Genomic DNA, 18,895 nt, shown 5'->3' with positions numbered 1-18,895 from the left:
AACAAGCATTTAAGTTTCTAGGGAAAAACAAGAACAGCCTGAGGCCTGCGAGTGATGTAGCTCAATGGTATTGGCAGGAGGACAGAGTGGAAATGGGGTGACTTGTTAGTAACATTTTGTTAAAGGGATCCTCCACCTAAAAAAAACTATTTTTGCATAAAGGGGTTGCTCACCTTTTGATAAACTTTTAATATAATAGAGAGAGTGATATTGTGAGACAATTTGAAATTGGTTTTCATTTTTTATTATTCGTGGTTTTTGTTATTTAGCTTTTTATTCAGCAGCTCGCTAGTTGACAATTTCAGCAATGTGGTTGCTAGGATCCACATTATCCTAGCAACCATGCGTTGATTTCAATAAGAGACCTGAATAGAAAGATGAGTAATAAAAAGTAGCAATAACATCTGTAGTCTAACAGAGCATGTTTGAAAGCTGCAGAGTCAGTAGCAAATAATAAAAAGAAAAAATGAAGACCAATAGAAAAGTTGTTAAGAATTAGCCATTTATAACATACTAAAAGTTAACTTAAAGGGGAACTACCCCTTTAAAAATGTCAATGGTTTCAAAGTTACTCATAAATGCATTTGCAGACCAAAGCATTTCTCTATCTTTGGGACTTAAAACAATGTAACACAAGTCAGTCCTGTTCTAGCTTTTCTAAATTGCGATGTTGTTTCAGTGCAAAAAACTTAAACAAGCGTTGTTCTTCAGTTGTAGCCCATTTGCAAATAACTTCAAACAACATTTTAGATTGAAACATGTTGGAAAGTTGCTTTGAATGACATTGGAGGGAAAACATGTTTTTGAGAAGAGGTCCCCTTTAAACCAGCCCCTCAAGAACTTAGCAAATACATTTCCAGATTCTGGCATTGAATGGGTTAAAGGAATAATCTACACCTATGTTATAGATGACAAAAAAAAAAAATTGGGTCTTTCAGTGAAAATATAACTTGCCTTCAAGAAACCACTGTTTCTCACTAAGGCCGTTGTTGCACGGAAAGTGTGTGAATTGTCTGGGTGGGGTTTTTTCTGTGTTTTTTTTTTAACCTATTTTACCATCTGCTATCTGCAAGGTTAAAGGGGTTGTTTCACCTTCCCAACACCTTTTGAATATAGTTGTTTTCAGATTGTTCTCCAAATCCAGAATTCAGCTGCATCCAAGCACGATTTGCAGGATTTGACTTCACACTCAGCCAAATCGAATCTGAGCCCAAAATGTCATGTGACTTAAAAGGGATTGTTTATTTTACAAACTCTTTCTTTCAATTCAGTTAATTTCAGATTCACCAGAAATACTTTTTTTTTCAATTGCTTTCCATACCCTTTTATTTTTGACCATTTTCCCAAAATTGAAGATTAAAGTTGAATGTTCCTGTCTCTGGTGTTTCAGTCTGGCAGCTCAGTAATTCAGGTGCAGATTCTGATCTGTTACAATTTGCTCCTTTAGTTGATACATTTCTCAGCAGCAACTATTGTATCAATACAATCAATGCATTTAGGGCAGAGACACGTGGAGATTCTGGGAGATTTAGTCAAATCGCCTCTTCTTCAGGCGAATAATCTCCCTGAACTGGCACTCTGAGCGCTTTGTTTTCCGAAGTTGCCTAACAAAGAAAACTAAGCGCTTAGAGTGCAATCCTACTGGCGATTTAGATTCTAGCCGACGGGAAGGCAGTTCAGGGAGATTAGTCGCCTGAATAAGAGGGGACTTGTCGCCAGGGGACTAATAAACCTGGAATCTCCTTGCCTGTCTCAGGGATTCTGCTCAGCATGGATACAGATAAGAAATGTATCAACTAAATGTATCAATTTAGAACAGTTACAGAGGGATATGTAATAAAAGACACTGTTTGCCCAGGAGCAGTAACCCATAGCAACCAATAAGTAGGTAGCATTTATTGAAAGCAATGCGTATCTTGTCGTTGTTATCTAAATAGATGATGGTGACGACGATGATCACCTTTTTAAAAGCAAAGGTCCCATTGGTTGCTATGGGTTACTGCTCTTGGGCAAACTTAGTGCGTTTTATTACATATAGGGGACAGAGTAGGTGACCCCCCCGCCCCAGAGCGGCTTTAGAAAGATGTAAGAAAGTTAAAAATGAAACGTTAATATTAGTAAAACTGCCACAAAAAGAAAGTAATTGGGGGGGGGGGGGAAAGGTAAAATACCTGAAAACAACTAAACTGAAAAAAGGGGTCTGAAGGCGAACCATCCTTTTTAGGTGGCCAAACATGGGCGGTTGAATGAAGCCCTCCAACTGGTCTGCTTGACAGACATCTGGCTTAAAATTGGTTTCTATTAGTTAAAAGAGTACAAAACTCTATTCTGGTATCTCTATACACAGGCTATGAGCAAACTAGTAGACTGTTCCTGCTGTTGTGTGGTGGCTTTTCCATTACCGTCATTTTTTGGCTGGCAGTACAGACAGTGATTTCAGGCAACACACCCCTTGGTTCCTTGGTCACACCACCTCCTGAAACCTGTAAGGATATCACACTGCAGTATGGATGTGGGAAGTGATGAGGCTGCAGTCAGGGACTCTGAGGCAATGCTGAATTTGCAGTAATAACTTTATTGAAGCCAGAGCAAACAAAACAAGACAATATAACACACACTCACGTCTTTATTATGAGGGAGGCTACATTTTGCCTGTATAAGCTCAAATAAATCTTCCAGAGAAACAAGTACCCTTGATTTTGCCTATAAAGTTGTCTACCCACTAGTTTCATTATTTCTTGGGCACATTTTGAAAATTTTGGTCTACATTACACCCAAATATAGTCTCATGCCCTGCTTACACTTGGATGAAGTGGCTGTACAAGAAGATTTTTGTTTGTGCTGCCTGAATGCAGATGGGCTGTGACTGTGTGTTGTGGAGTCACACGTGTGAGAGGGTGCGTTGACTGTGATTAGAGTGAAGAAATGGAGCATGAAAGCTGCTGAGCTTCGGGGGTCCCATGGATGTGTTGCCGCACAGGTATATTTAGCACTTGAGACTTTGACCTTAGGCCTCACACACTCATTGGACCATGTACTCAAAGTATGTATTTTGTAGACGAAAGTATCCATTTTCCATGAGTTGTTCACCTTCCAACACCTTTTTCAGTTCAGTTGAATAGTTAACCAGAAAAAAAGACTTTCCCCAATTACTTTCTATTTGTAACTATTTTTCTGATATTGTAATGTAAAGTGTTATTTTCCAACTTCTAAAGCAGCACTAGGAGGGGGTCGCCAACTCTCTAAGCTGTTCTAAATTGATACATTTCTTATCTTGTCCCTGCTGAGCAGAATCTCTGGGTTTCATTAAAGGCAACGTTAGTATTAATACAATAGTTGCTAATATTCCCCGGATGAAATTTATCAACTAATGAAGAAAATTGTAACGGTTTAGAGTCTGTACCTGAATTACTGAGCTACCAGACTGAAACACCAGAGACAGGAACATTAAACCGGAGTCCTGCATCGGGTCGGGTACCCGCGGAATACCTGATATCTTTCAAGATTGTCTGCGGAAAATCATAGCCTAACCTTAATGTGGGTCAGTTTTTTTTCGGGTGACAACTCCCTGTTCTTTGTGCCCCCTAGATCGGGTCCAGTTCATGTGGGAGCAGTTTTACATTCAAATTTCTGCCCTTACTTGCTTCTTATGGTTATGCTGCAGGGTAGGCGCACCAGCCGTTACTTCCTGTGAGTCTCGCGAGAGTGCGTTGTGACGTCACAACACGCTACTAACTTCTCATCGTCTCTGAATTTCTTGGCTCGCTGGGCTGTAGTGTTTGACTAGTGTGCTGCGCACACACAGATCTCCGTGCAGGCAGCACAACTTGCAGCCAGAATCCACAACGGGCAGACTCCCCACCTAGTACCACCACTGTCACTGTACCACTTCCATACCGACTGCCGCAGTGCTGCACTTTGCCTGCTTCAGACGTGGCTGCTATGCAGGTCATGTTGCGGGTCCAGGAAGCAAGTGCGCGGGTTGGGTGTGGTTACATGTGGGTCAAATTGCGTGTTTGGTTGCAGGGTCGGGTACAGGTTCCAAAAAATGGACCCGCGCAGGACTCTACATTAAACTTAGATTTTGGAAAAACTTTAAAAAATTGAAAGGAATTGGGAAAAGTGAATAATCTGAAAGCAACTGAACTGGAAAAAAGTGTTTGAAACAACCCCTTTAAAAAATACACTGAGCTATAAGACTATGTCTGTGAGATTGTGTATAGTGGGAATTGCACAATTAGATTACATTAGTAGAGCCATCCTCAATAGTTCATCTTGGTTCATAGATTTTCCATTGCACGGCCCAGATGATGTGTATACAGAATGCAGCCTCCATTTGTGGTAATCTGCAATTATTCAGTTATGGAATGTTCTGTGCCTACAGCCTTCTATCCCTTCATTGAATATAATAGCAGGTAAACCCTCCTTCTAAATCTCTAAATATTTCCCTTGATTTAACCCTTTGCCTGCCAAGCACGTACGGCGTACGTGCTGGCAGGCAAATGCTCAGGCTGCCAAGAACGTACATTGTACGTTCTTTAGCAGCTGAGCGCTCTCTCTGCTTCGGCGGCTTTTGCCGCCTCCGCAGAGAGTGGGGAGAGAAGACAGCCCCCTAGGCAACGAGGCTGGGGGGCTGTCAAGTCGGATCTGCGACTCGATTGTCGCAGATCCGACTTCAAAGTAGCAGACGCATCGCATGGAGCGTCTGCTACTACACTCACCTTCTTCCTGCCTGCAGAGCCGCCCACGCACTTCCTGCTGCGCAGCAACTCTGCAGACACGCTGCCAGGACTCCTCCAAAGAAGACAGCGATTCTCCTGCTCCAAAAACGGTAAGTGCACGTTTTTTTACACACTTACCTGCACCTACACATACTTACAGTACATTTATGCATTTTAGTAAAGATTGGAATTTTTTTAAATTTTTTTTTTTTAATTTTAGCACACTTGGTCCCTTTTGTACAGTTATTTACACTTATTTACACTTATTTACATGTATTTGCACACTCAGATAACTTTTATTAGTGCACAAATATGTATACACAAACAGGTGTTTTTTTTTTTTTTTACGAATTCATTATACTGTTATCTTTTGTTTTTTTTGCCTAAAAACGTGTTATTTTGGCAGCGTGACTATTGGATAATCGATTTCGGCCACTAATTACGCTGTCAGAACAATTATTTTGTTATTTCATTGATTTACGCTATTTTTGTGGTTTTATTGCAATTTTATCCCTGCATTATTGTTCCCTATGTATCTTTAGTATCGTTTTGCTGTTTGGTGCTTTGGTATAGAAAGATAGATTTTACTTAGTTTGATCCGCCAAAATATGTGCTTTCCAAAAATATATGGGTTTCTGGGGGTCTTTTTACAGTTTGGGGGTCTTACGGCACATAACGTACAGTTAGGGTTCTCTTTTCTGCAGCTTAGTTGGCTAGCGTGAAAATTCATAGTTACGTTTTTCATTTGGGGTCCATACACAACACATACTTTGGTAAATCTATACATATTGGGCATCAAACTATTTATTAGACCTCTGACGTCCATATTTAGAGAGATTTTTCTTTGTACGTAAAACATTGTGTCCGATAAATGCGGCAAACTGCAACATTTTTAGGCGATTTTCAGAAATGTTGTAAAAACCTATATGTTTAGAAAAGCTTTGCAGTTTGGTAGTTTCGTGTAGAAAGACGTCGTTATCTTTGTTGGAATCGGCAGAATGTGTACTTTCCAAAAATGTATGGTTTTGGGGGGTCATTGCTGTTAGGAGGGTCTTGAGGCAAATAATATGAAGTCAAGGGTCTATGTTCACAGAAGGCGAATGGGCAGCGGAGAAAACTCATATTCACTATTTTTATTTGGGGTCCGCACATGCCAGCTGCCTTGGTATATCTATGCATATTGGGCATCAAACTGTTCAGTAGACCCTTGGCATCAATATTTATGGTGTTTTACAATTGTATGTAAGAAATTGGGTGAGATAAATGCGGCCAATTGCAATATTTTTAGGCGATTTTCAGAAATGTAAAAACAGTTGCTTTTATCGCCAAATTTAGGAAAGGCTTGCGACTTGGTACTTTGGAGTACAAAGACATGCATACCCAATTTGGATTCGCAGGAATGTGTACTTTCCAAAAATATATGGTTTTATGGGGTGAACGCACTTTTTTCTACCTTTGCCCCCCCCAAAACAATGTAAATGTGTTGATTTTGCAGTACCTGAAATGACAGACCATATGGGGGTCTTTGTTTTGGGGCCCCTATACGCCACGTGCTTGGGTACACCTATACATATTGGGCATCAAACTGTTCAGAGGACCCCAGGCTTTCATATTTGGGGTGATTTGTCTTGATACCTAAAAGTATGTGGGTAATACAATGCTGCAGGGTCGAAATTTTGAAGTCATTTTTGGAAATGTCCCCAAAATCACCAAATTTAGGAATGGTTTGCGGCTTGGTACTTTGGAGTACAAAGACATGCATACCCAATTTAGATCCGTGGGAATGTGTACTTTCCGAAAATATATGGTTTTCTGGGGTGAACTTACTTTTTTCTACATTTTCCCCCCTCAAAACAATGTAAATGTGTTGATTTTGCAGTACCTGAAATGACAGACCATATGGGGGTCTTCGTTTTGGGGCCCCTATACGCCACGTGCTTGGGTACACCTATACATATTGGGCATCAAACTGTTCAGAGGACCCCAGGCTTTCATATTTGGGGTGATTTGTCTTGATACCTAAAAGTATGTGGGTAATACGATGCTGCAGGGTCGAAATTTTGAAGTCATTTTTGGAAATGTCCCCAAAATCACCAAATTTAGGAATGGTTTGCGGCTTGGTACTTTGTAGTAGAAAGACATGCATACCCAATTTAGATTCGTGGGAATGTGTACTTTCCGAAAATATATGGTTTTCTGGGGTGAACTTACTTTTTGCTACCTTTGCCCCCCCCAAAACGATGTAAATGTGTTGATTTTGCAGTACCTGAAATGACAGAACATACAAGGGGGGGTCTTCCTTTTAGGGCCCCTATATGCCACGTGCTTGGGTACACCTATACATATTGGGCATCAAACTGTTCAGAGGACCCTAGGCTTTCATATTTGGGATGATTTCTCTTGATACCTAAAAGTATGTGGGTAATACGATGCTGCAGAGTAGATATTTTGAGGTGATTTTTGGAAATGTCACCTAAATCACCAAATTTAGGAATGATTTGCGGCTTGGTACTTTGGCGTAGAAAGACATGCATACCCAATTTGGATTCGTTGGAATGTGTACTTTCCGAAAATATATGGTTTTCTGGGGTGAACTTACTGTTTTCTACTTTTGCCCCCCCCAAATCGATGTAAATGTGTTGATTTTGCAGTACCTGAAATGACAGACTATATGGGGGTCTTCATTTTAGGGCCCCTATATGCCACATGCTTGGGTACACCTATACATATTGGGCATCAAACTGTTCAGAGGACCCTAGGCTTTCATATTTGGGGTGATTTGTCTTGATACCTAAAAGTATGTGTGTAATACGATGCTGCAGGGTAGATATTTTGAGGTGATTTTTGGAAATGTCACCTAAATCACCAAATTTAGGAATGATTTGCGGCTTGGTACTTTGGCGTAGAAAGACATGCATACCCAATTTGGATTCGTTGGAATGTGTACTTTCCGAAAATATATGGTTTTCTGGGGTGAACTTACTGTTTTCTACTTTTGCCCCCCCCAAATCGATGTAAATGTGTTGATTTTGCAGTACCTGAAATGACAGACTATATGGGGGTCTTCATTTTAGGGCCCCTATATGCCACATGCTTGGGTGCACCTATACATATTGGGCATCAAACTGTTCAGAGGACCCTAGGCTTTCATATTTGGGGTGATTTGTCTTGATACCTAAAAGTATGTGTGTAATAAGATGCTGCAGGGTAGATATTTTGAGGTGATTTTTGGAAATGTCACCTAAATCACCAAATTTAGGAATGATTTGCGGCTTGGTACTTTGGCGTAGAAAGACATGCATACCCAATTTGGATTCGTTGGAATGTGTACTTTCCGAAAATATATGGTTTTCTGGGGTGAACTTACTGTTTTCTACTTTTGCCCCCCCCAAATCGATGTAAATGTGTTGATTTTGCAGTACCTGAAATGACAGACTATATGGGGGTCTTCCTTTTGGGGCCCCTGTATGCCACGTGCTTGGGTACACCTATACATATCGGGCATCAAACTGTTCAGAGGACCCTAGGCTTTCATATTTGGGGTGATTTGTCTTGATACCTAAAAGTATGTGGGTAATACGATGCTGCAGGGTAGATATTTTGAGGTGATTTTTGGAAATGTCACCTAAAGCACCAAATTTAGGAATGGTTTGCGGCTTGGTACTTTGGCGTAGAAAGACATGCATACCCAATTTGGATTCGTTGGAATGTGTACTTTCCGAAAATATATGGTTTTCTGGGGTGAACTTACTGTTTTCTACTTTTGCCCCCCCCCTAACGATGTAAATGTGTTGATTTTGCAGTACCTGAAATGACAGACTATATGGGGGTCTTCCTTTTGGGGCCCCTGTATGCCACGTGCTTGGGTACACCTATACATATTGGGCATCAAACTGTTCAGAGGACCCCAGGCTTTCATATTTGGGGTGATTTGTCTTGATACCTAAAAGTATGTGGGTAATACGATGCTGCAGGGTCGAAATTTTGAAGTCATTTTTGGAAATGTCCCCAAAATCACCAAATTTAGGAATGGTTTGCGGCTTGGTACTTTGGAGTACAAAGACATGCATACCCAATTTAGATCCGTGGGAATGTGTACTTTCCGAAAATATATGGTTTTCTGGGGTGAACTTACTTTTTTCTACATTTGCCCCCCTCAAAACAATGTAAATGTGTTGATTTTGCAGTACCTGAAATGACAGACCATATGGGGGTCTTCGTTTTGGGGCCCCTATACGCCACGTGCTTGGGTACACCTATACATATTGGGCATCAAACTGTTAAGAGGACCCCAGGCTTTCATATTTGGGGTGATTTGTCTTGATACCTAAAAGTATGTGGGTAATACGATGCTGCAGGGTCGAAATTTTGAAGTCATTTTTGGAAATGTCCCCAAAATCACCAAATTTAGGAATGATTTGCGGCTTGGTACTTTGGCGTAGAAAGACATGCATACCCAATTTAGATTCAGGGGAATGTGTACTTTCCGAAAATATATGGTTTTCTGGGGTGAACGTACTGTTTTCTACCTTTGCCGCCCCCCAAAACGATGTAAATGTGTTGATTTTGCAGTATCTGAAATTACAGAACAAACGGGGGGTCTTCCTTTTGGGGCCTCCTATGCCACGTGCTTGGGTACATCTATTCATATTGGGCATCAAACTGTTCAGTGGACCCAGGATTTTATATTTGGGGTGTTTTACATTGATACCTAATGATGTGTTGGAGATATGTTGCTGTAGAGTGGAAGCTTTGAGGTCATTTTTCAAAAAATTCACCAATTTCTATAAAACACTATAACTTTAGGAAACAATTGCAACTTGGTGGTTTGGAGTACAAAGATATTTCTACCCATTTTTGATTCACCAGAATCTGTTCTTTCTAGTAATGGGTAGTTTTCTTGGGTAAACCTACTGTTAGTGGAATGTTTGGCCTTGAAATCAAAAGTATGCCGTTTGGGGAGTGTTGCTTTGGAAATTTGGTTGTGTACTGCTTGTAGATTTTGAGCTATACAAGTGAGAAATCTCCATAAAACTATATATATTTGGTATTGTCGCGTTCAGGAGACATAGACCTTTCTAAATCAGCTGTGTTCTCGTACGTAAAATGAATGATGTTTCTGATATATGTGATTGTTCTTCGTGCAACATGATTTTTTTCATTTTATTTGACACTTAGAATCCAATATTTTTTTAGAGAAGTAGAATTACACCAAAATTCTTGCATATTGTGAAAGTTCAGGTTGTCCTGAAAAAAACAATATATTGTTTTCCTGGGTTAACTAAAAGACCACCCCAGGAAAGGCCCTTAAAGTGAAAGAGTGCAAAATATCTAAAAACTGCTTGGCAGTAGATGTTCGCATCTAGGACAAAACGGCTGGCAGGGAAAGGGTTAAATGTGTTGCTTCCGCTACATCAAGAGTTGCTTTAGAAACCTCTTATACTGTGGCCAAACCCAACTTGCCTAAGCAGCAGTAATTTAATATTTGTCTGATGCAATGCAAACACATCACAGTTTTATATTGGGCAGTGAAATATGCAGATGCCAAGACTTTCTTTTATAACAATATCCCTCAGATATAAAAGGGGTTGTTCACCGTTGAGTTAACGTTTAGTATGATGTAGAGAGTGATATTCTGAGACAATTTGCAATTGGTTTTCATTTTTTATTATTTGTGGTTTTTGAGTTATTCAGCTTTTTATTCAGCAGTTTTCCAGTTTGCAATTTCAGCAATCTGGTTGCTAGTGCCCAAATTACCCTAGCAACCATGCACTAATTTGAATAAGAGCGTGGAATATGAATAGGAGAGTATCTGAATAGGAAGATGAGTAATAAAAAGTAGCAACAACAATACATTTGTAGCCTTACAGAGCATTTGTTTTTAGATAGGGTCAGCGACCTTCCCATTTTAAAGATGGATAGAGTCAGAAGAAGGTTGCAAATAATTCAAAAACTAAAAAAAAAAAAAAAAATAGAATTAGCCATTTTATAACATACTAAAAGTTAACTGAAAGGTGAATGCTAAATATTTTATACATATGAATTTAGTTGTAAAGTTGCGTGATGATAGGAAATATTTAGCTGTTTCTTCTGTTCCGAAGATGCGAGCCCAGCCATTGTTTTGCAAAATATTTTTTAATTGTTGCACATTGATATTAGATTGGGAATGTAAGGTTTAATATTAGTATGAATGGTTCATGGTGTAATCACAAGTGCACGGCACTAATTGGTGTGTTTGGGTTTAAATAGGTGTGTCTTGCTTTTGTATTTTGTATATATGATGACAACCCCCTGTGGATCAGAATGCGTAGATGTGAATTTGGAGGAATAAACCTTTTCCACGTTGATATATGATGGTTGGAGCTGTGAGTGCTTTCTTATATTTACTTTATAATAGACAATGAGCACCCAGACAAGGTATTTTGAGAGAGTCAATGGAATTCTGTCCATTCAGAGTGTCCAGCCTTGTCTCCCAGCATCCCCAAATAGACACTTCTAAAACTGGCAGTAGGTACAGTGCTTCTGTGCTTAGCACCCGGTTGCCACTTCACATTGATTTAAAGCTCACCACGGGACACCCTTGATGGGTGCTTATCAGCTGACAATGTGCTCTGCCCACGTGCTTATTGCCCTTGTTCATGTCAGGTTTCTGTTACCTTGTGTGTAATACGCAGCTTCTGGTTCTGTCTCTTAAAGGAGAAACAAACTTTTAATAAAAAAAAAAAACCTACCCTACATAGACCCCCTCCCCCCAGCCTAGCTGCCTCCCCCCCCCCCCGGCCCTAACTCTTTAATTACCCCTCCGTACAGATTCTGTCCAGTGGAGTTCACGGCAGCCATCTTCTTCTCTTTGGTAATCTTTGGAATAAAACCGGCGAAGTGGTGCATGTGCAGTTGGAGCAATTTTCTGAAACTCACGAAAATTGCAGTATCGGCGGTCTCATTCCGAAGATCACTGAAGATGGCCGTCCGTGAATTCCGCTGGACAGAATCTGCACCGAGGGGTAAGTAAAGAGTTAGGGGCATTTGTCCGGGGGAGGAGGATGGAGGGGGGTCTATGTAGGGGAGTAGGGTTTTTTTTTTAAGGGTTTGGTTCTCCTTTAAGATGAGGTGGAGGTAATAACCATTAGGGATACACGGAATCCACTATTTGGGATTTGGCCGCATCCTTCGAGAAAGATTTGACCGAATCCAAATCCTAATTTGCATGTGAAAAAGTGGGGAAATTTTTTTTTTTGCTTCCTTGTTTTGTGACGAAAAATCACGTGGTTTTCCCGCTACTCCCCATAATTTGCATATGCAAATTAGGATTCGGATTAGATTCAGACAGCACAAGGATTTGGCCGAATCCTGTATTTGATGAATCCCTAATAACCATTGAGGATTCTCCATCTTTGTTGATCACTTGGGGAATAAGATTGTTGTTACATGCACAGTTCATACGCGACTTGTTTGTGCTGATGAGCAGAATTACATCTTTGAGTAGCGTCTCTGTGCTTTCCGCGGCCAGTAGAAATGAGCAGTGTTTCTCGTGTGAGTCCAATATATGTAACAATAAATCCTAAAGGTGTGTGTGTGTGTGTGTCACGTTCTGCTTCTCTGTCACACACTTTGTTTGGCTGGCTATTACTGCTGAATCACTGGCCACTTGCTTGTAAATCGTGAAATACCTTAGTACTCTAGCGTTTGCTTTTCAGTAACATGCAATATTTATTTTAACCCATCTTGTGATTGTTATTCAGCATTTTTTTCTCCATCCGATTTCATTTTCACGGCAAGTATCCCCTCTATGCAGGGTCTCCCATAAGACAAAACAAACTCTGATGTTGGGGTGCTGTATGCAAGACCTATCAAGGGCTTCTGCTTTGACCAAATCATTACAGCAATGCTTTCATATTATCTGATATTAAAATCATATTGTACAAACACATCTGTGGTTGTTGGGGACCCCCAGTTAGTCATGTTTTCCATAGAACATTGTTGTTATCACCGGAGAAAACAAAGTGAGTAAGAACTAGGCCTAAATAGCACAATGGGAAGAACATGGGGCCTTTTAATGTATAGTTGTGAATATATAAAATATATTTCTGACCAGTCCCAAAGCAAGTACAATTGGGGTATAAACTCATATCTGGGGGACCCCCTGCCCTGTGTCTCAGCTCTCAGCAGTTGGATTCAATGTTGTGCATCTCACTAATGTATTCTTCTGTCCTTTCATTTCTTCATAGCAAACTGGATCCTTTTTAGACTCACTGAGCCTTGAATGGGTAGATAAGCCCTGCACTGTTCTGGCATGCAAGTAGCATTCCTCCTAGCAAAGGGCAAGTAAAGCTCACAATTGGTAAAATGAATGGTTACTTTCTTGCTGTTACCTATTCAGACTGATATCCATTCTACCAGTGGGCCATTGATCTTGATGGTTTTTCTATAATGATATATATCCATTGATTGCTATGGGCCCCTGCACACTGCACTTTTCTTTGTATTGGGATATATTATAATATATGCATAATTTAAGGTGCTGGGTTATTTTTTTTTTTATAACCAGATTCATATAAAATGTGCTTGCTGCAGGGCTAAATAGCAATCGATGTAGCTACATAGTGCAGTTCTTCCATCTATGTATATAACGGAGAAGGAACGTTGCAGGGGCAGTTTATTGACAATTTATTGACAATAGATTAGCTGCAATAGTGCAAGCTAGAATGCTATATTTATTCTGTTGAATGTTTTACCATACCTGAGTAAAAAGCTCTAGAAGCTCTCTGTTGTTTAGGATAGCAGCTGCCATATTAGCTTGGTGTGACATCACTTCCTGCCTGAGTCTCTCCTTGTTCACTTATAGCTCTGGGCTCAGATTACAGCAAAGAAGGGAAGGGGGGAAGAGTGGGATCTTATCGTACGAATCGAGGATTTGTGCGATTTTTGTACCATGTGTGGAGAATCCCGACATTTTTCGTCCGGCAGAGATCGGTCGTTTGGTCAATCAAACAGGTTGAAAGATTTCTGTCGGCTGCGGGTAATTTCTCAGCATGTATTGCCGATCGTACGACTTTCAGAGGGAGACTGTCACCAGCTTTGGTCGGACATAACTTTCGTACGATTGCCGTCAGGGGCAAAACATCGGCTGATCTGTTCTTTTGTACTTTATTTGATCGGAATGGTCAGTGGCAGGTCGGGAGATGGGGAAGTCTGATCGTACGTTGATTCGTACAATCGGATCTATGCGTCTGTGGCCAGCTTTAGAGCAGCATTACTTTGAGGGTTTACGGGTATTTTAGGTGGACCTTTCTGATAAGGCTTACTTAGTATTAACCTTTCCTTATGCTTTAATAGGCTGCCAATTGACACCTTTATGCTTTTGGAATATAACTAATAGAGCTAATAGTTCTGCATGGATTTTAGCATGGTGTATTTCTTTAGTTATAAAAGGGAAAAGGGGGGGTCTTCTTAAATGGGTTGGTCACCTTCCAAACACTTTTTTTCAGTTCAATTGTTTTCAGATTGTTCACCAGAAATATAAATGTCTCTGGAGTTTCAGCCTGGCAGCTCATTAATTCAGGTGCAGATGAACTGCTACAGTTCAAAAACATTTAGTTGATACATTTCTCAGCAGTTTCTCTGGACTATTATCAACTATTGTATCAAACAGCTGCCTTTAATGAAACTCAGGGATAAGAAATGTATCAACTAATGTATCCGTTTAGAGAGTCGGCGACCCCCCCTCCCAGAGCTGCTTTAGAAGGTGATAAAATTGCAAAAACGGTCACACATAGAAAATATAAAGTAATTGGAAATAGTCTTCATTTCTGGTGAACTGTCTGAAACCAAATGAACTGAAAAAGTGTTAGAAGGTGAACAACCCCATAACGCTCCTTTTCAAACTTGGTTCAGTTCGGGCCCTGGTTGGGTAAAGGGCAGGTCAGGAAATGTATGATCTGCCCCCTCACAGTTAAAAGTGTTGTTGTTGAAGTGCAGCTCCTCTTGGCTGTTTGGGGGATGCTGGGAAATGTAGTTCTGTAGGGCCTGCGGTATGCATTTGGCTCTGGGTTGTATCTTTGCCCTTACTATGCATTTTAAGAACACACAATATAACAACACAACGTAGAATCCACAACACAGGCCTTTTGCCTATCAAGCTACTGGCAGTCACACTGACTTTACATTGCATGCTGTGAGAGTAAAGGGGAAGTAAAATTACATGTGCAGAAATTGCACACTTGAGCCCTTTGCACACATATATATATATATATATATATATATATATATATATATATATATATATATATATATATATATATATATATATATATATATATATATATATATATATATATATATATATATATATATATATAATTTCAAATACATGAAGAAATAAAACCTTGTTTCATTACAGGGTTAGCAACACAGGGATGGATTTCTTATGCGCATTTGGTATATTTCTACATTTAATTCTTTCTCCCCAGGTGTTTCCCCTCCAGGGCTGGGGATATTTTCCACCCATGAATTAGATATGACTATTTACCTCACTGAGCTGCTGTCATTATAGCTGCAGTGTTTGCTCTTCCATTTCACATTTATACATGCTTTCCTCATATTCCCACACACACAGATTTGCCAAGTCATACTTCTTTTTTTATATACAGGTACCTGGAATTAAAAATAACCTGTTAGGCGTGTGTCACAGGAGAGCTCGTATCACTAAAAGCTGTTGTTTCCTTCTCTCCTACTGACGCTTAACAGATTGAAATTGGCAAATTCATACACATAAATGTGCAAAAGTGGAGCCTGCATAAGAAACAAGGTGATTAGACTGCACATAGATCCAATAGTTTGTGAAACATTCAGTCCCCACACCAAGAAGTATGAAGTCCACGTGTCGTTGCTGTGACCGTTTAATTGGCGCCTCACTGCTGATGGCTCAAATAAGACAAATTCGAAGGTTACATTAGGAAGTCATGAGTCGCTTCCATGAACACATATGAAATTTGCTTTTCAAAGAACATTTTCTTCCCTCAAGTAACTGCTAATAAAACAAAGAATTCTTTAAATTCTATGAAAGCGAGAAAGTGTTGCAATTGTTATTTGTGTAGGGTACAGACTATTCTGGCCCATGACAAAGTGTACCACAGCTACACATTCCTTCTGACACACTGTGCGGGGGCGTAACAATCATTCTGAGGTCTCTTACTGGCGTGGGTGAAAAGTGACTTCACTGCAGAAATTGTCACGAACCTCCGCTCCCTGTCACACACACACCCAGTACACTTAGCACCCAGTTGCACAAGCATCCAGTTCCAGTCATACAAGTCACCAACATCCAGCCCCCTGTCACACAACTCTCAAGCGTCTAGCATCCAATCACATCCAATCACACAACTTTCAAGTGTCTAGCATCCAATCACATCCAATCACACAATTTTCAAGCGTGTAGCCCCCAGTCACACAACTCTCAAGCCTGTAGCATACAATCACAGAAGTCACAAGCTTGTAGCCCCCTGTCACACAACTCTCAAGCGTCTAGCATCCAATCACACAACTTTCAAGCGTGTAGCCCCCAGTCACATCCAATCACACAACTTGCAAGCGTCTAACATCCAATCACATCCAATCACACAATTTTCAAACGTGTAGCCCCCAGTCACACAACTCTCAAGCCTGTAGCATACAATCACAGAAGTCACAAGCTTGTAGCCCCCTGTCACACAACTCTCAAGCGTCTAGCATCCAATCACATCCAATCACACAACTTTCAAGTGTCTAGCATCCAATCACATCCAATCACACAATTTTCAAGCGTGTAGCCCCCAGTCACACAACTCTCAAGCGTGTAGCATACAATCACAGAAGTCACAAGCTTGTAGCCCCCTGTCACACAACTCTCAAGCGTCTAGCATCCAATCACACAACTTTCAAGCGTGTAGCCCCCAGTCACATCCAATCACACAACTTTCAAGCGTCTAACATCCAATCACATCCAGTCACACAATTTTCAAGCGTGTAGCCCCCAGTCACACAACTCTCAAGCCTGTAGCATACAATCACAGAAGTCACAAGCTTGTAGCCCCCTGTCACACAACTCTCAAGCGTCTAGCATCCAATCACATCCAATCACACAACTTTCAAGCGTGTAGCCCCCAGTCACACAACTCTCAAGCGTGTAGCCCCCAGTCACACAACTCTCAAGCCTGTAGCATACAATCACAGAAGTCACAAGCTTGTAGCCCCCTGTCACACAACTCTCAAGCGTCTAGCATCCAATCACATCCAATCACACAACTTTCAAGCATGTAGCCCCCAGACACACAACTCTCAAGCGTGTAGTCCCCAGTCACACAACTCTCAAGCGTGTAGCCCCCAGTCACACAACTCTCAAGCCTGTAGCATACAATCACAGAAGTCACAAACTTGTAGCCCCCAGTCACACAACTCTCAAGCGTCTAGCATCCAATCACACAACTTTCAAGCATCTAGCATCCAATCACACAACTTTCAAGCTAGTAGCCCCCAGTCACACAACTCTCAAGCATCTAGCATTCAATCACAGAAGTCACAAGCGTCTAGCATCCAATCACAGAAGTTACAGGCATCTAGCATCCAATCACAGAAGTCACAGGCATCTAGCATGTAATCACAGACGTTACAGGCGTCTAGCATCCAATCACAGAAGTTACAGGCATCTAGCATCCAATCACAGAAGTCACAGGCATCTAGCATGTAATCACAGAAGTTACAGGCGTCTAGCATCCAATCACAGAAGTCACAGGCATCTAGCATCCAATCACAGAAGTCACAAGCGTCTAGCATCCAATCACAGAAATCACAAGGGTCTAGCATCCAATCACAGAAATCACAAGCGTCTAGCATCCAATCACAGAAGTCAGATTGCTGTGTTATTTCTATGATTTTCCAGGTGTTTGTGTAATGATTTGTTTAGGGCGTTGGTGTGAGTGAAAGTCAGGAAAGCCAGAATTCTCTCATATATGAACACGTTTCTTTAAACCGCACAAGGCAAATTTGTGTCACACAGGCTGTATATGTAACTGTTCCATAATAGTCTTTTAGAACAGTATTATTTCATTAATTTACAACTATGTCCAATAAACAAATAAATGTGTATGGAATGGACTCCTTGGTGCTGCCCGCGGCATCTGTCTACACCACTGGAGTTATGTTAAAGTGCTCACAAGCACCTTGAACAATTTGACTTTCATTTTTATTTTGCCTGAAGATCCCCTTTAAAGGAGAACTAAAGCTTAACTTAAAAAGTAGGCTTGAAATGTTGTACATTATGTTTTGGACTTCTGTACCAGCCTAAGGCAACCACAGTCCTTTAGCAGTAAAGATCTGCGTCTCCAAAGATGCCCCAGTAGCTCCCCATCTTCTTTCTTGCTGATTCACTGCACATGCTCTGTGCTGCTGTCACTTACTGAGCTTAGGGACCCACTCACAATATACAATACACATAGAATAGAAATGTCATAATATAAGGCTGATTAGTAATTAATACAGATAATTACTACATGGCAGCTCAGAAACCAGTGCTGAATTTAATAATCAGCCCTTTAGCATCAGCTTATTTTACAGATCAACCTAATTTTCTGCTTGATAATTTACGATGACACCTAAGCTTAGCTTCACAACAGCTGCTCAGAGCCCACTGAGCATGTGAGTGTCCGGGATCATTGCTGCTATTGAGAAGCTGAAACTTAAGGCTGGTGCAATAAGTCCAATATATAAAATATGGAATTTTTAGCCCTATTCATTTTTAGGGTTTAGTTCTCCTTTAAAAGACCGGTTCCTTAGCTGTAATACTCGTGTGCTTGTGCTGAGGTGGTGGTAGTATAGAGAGAGGAGGTTGGATCTCATTGTATTGTGCCTGTGCTTACTCAGCACCAATCAGGGTCCATGTGGTCCCCAGACATGGAGCTGACATGATGCACTTGGGTTTCCCCTGATCCCATTACACTCATATCTGTGCTGCCAAAAGGGAGGAGAGCTGACAGTGCTAGCTCCAGAGAGGATTTAGTTCTCATCTAAATAACAGTGATGGGGGGAAAATAAATGGGATCATCTGGTGCATTACCCAGTACAAATGCCCCTCATGGTTACCAGTTATTGATAATCTGCCAGGACTATATTGGGAAACTGGTCCCAAAAACAGTTTCCTG

At 40.8% G+C, this 18,895-nt stretch overlaps 1 protein-coding gene across 2 annotated transcripts in view; it reads left to right on the top strand.

Moving 5' to 3' along the window:
- Positions 1–18,895, top strand: part of snx18.L (sorting nexin 18 L homeolog) — a 32,401-nt gene that overhangs the window by 4,674 nt on the left and 8,832 nt on the right. Inside the window, exon 2 of one of the 2 annotated variants that reach the window (XM_041580988.1) lies at positions 15,468–15,784. Coding sequence (XP_041436922.1) covers positions 15,468–15,472 — 5 coding nt within the window. The 3' untranslated portion in view covers positions 15,473–15,784. 2 annotated transcript variants of the gene reach the window in all.

Source organism: Xenopus laevis, chromosome 1L (genome assembly GCF_017654675.1).
Source record: "Xenopus laevis strain J_2021 chromosome 1L, Xenopus_laevis_v10.1, whole genome shotgun sequence".
Classification (NCBI taxonomy): Eukaryota; Metazoa; Chordata; class Amphibia; order Anura; family Pipidae; genus Xenopus; species Xenopus laevis.
This window is presented reverse-complemented; position numbering and strand designations above follow the sequence as displayed.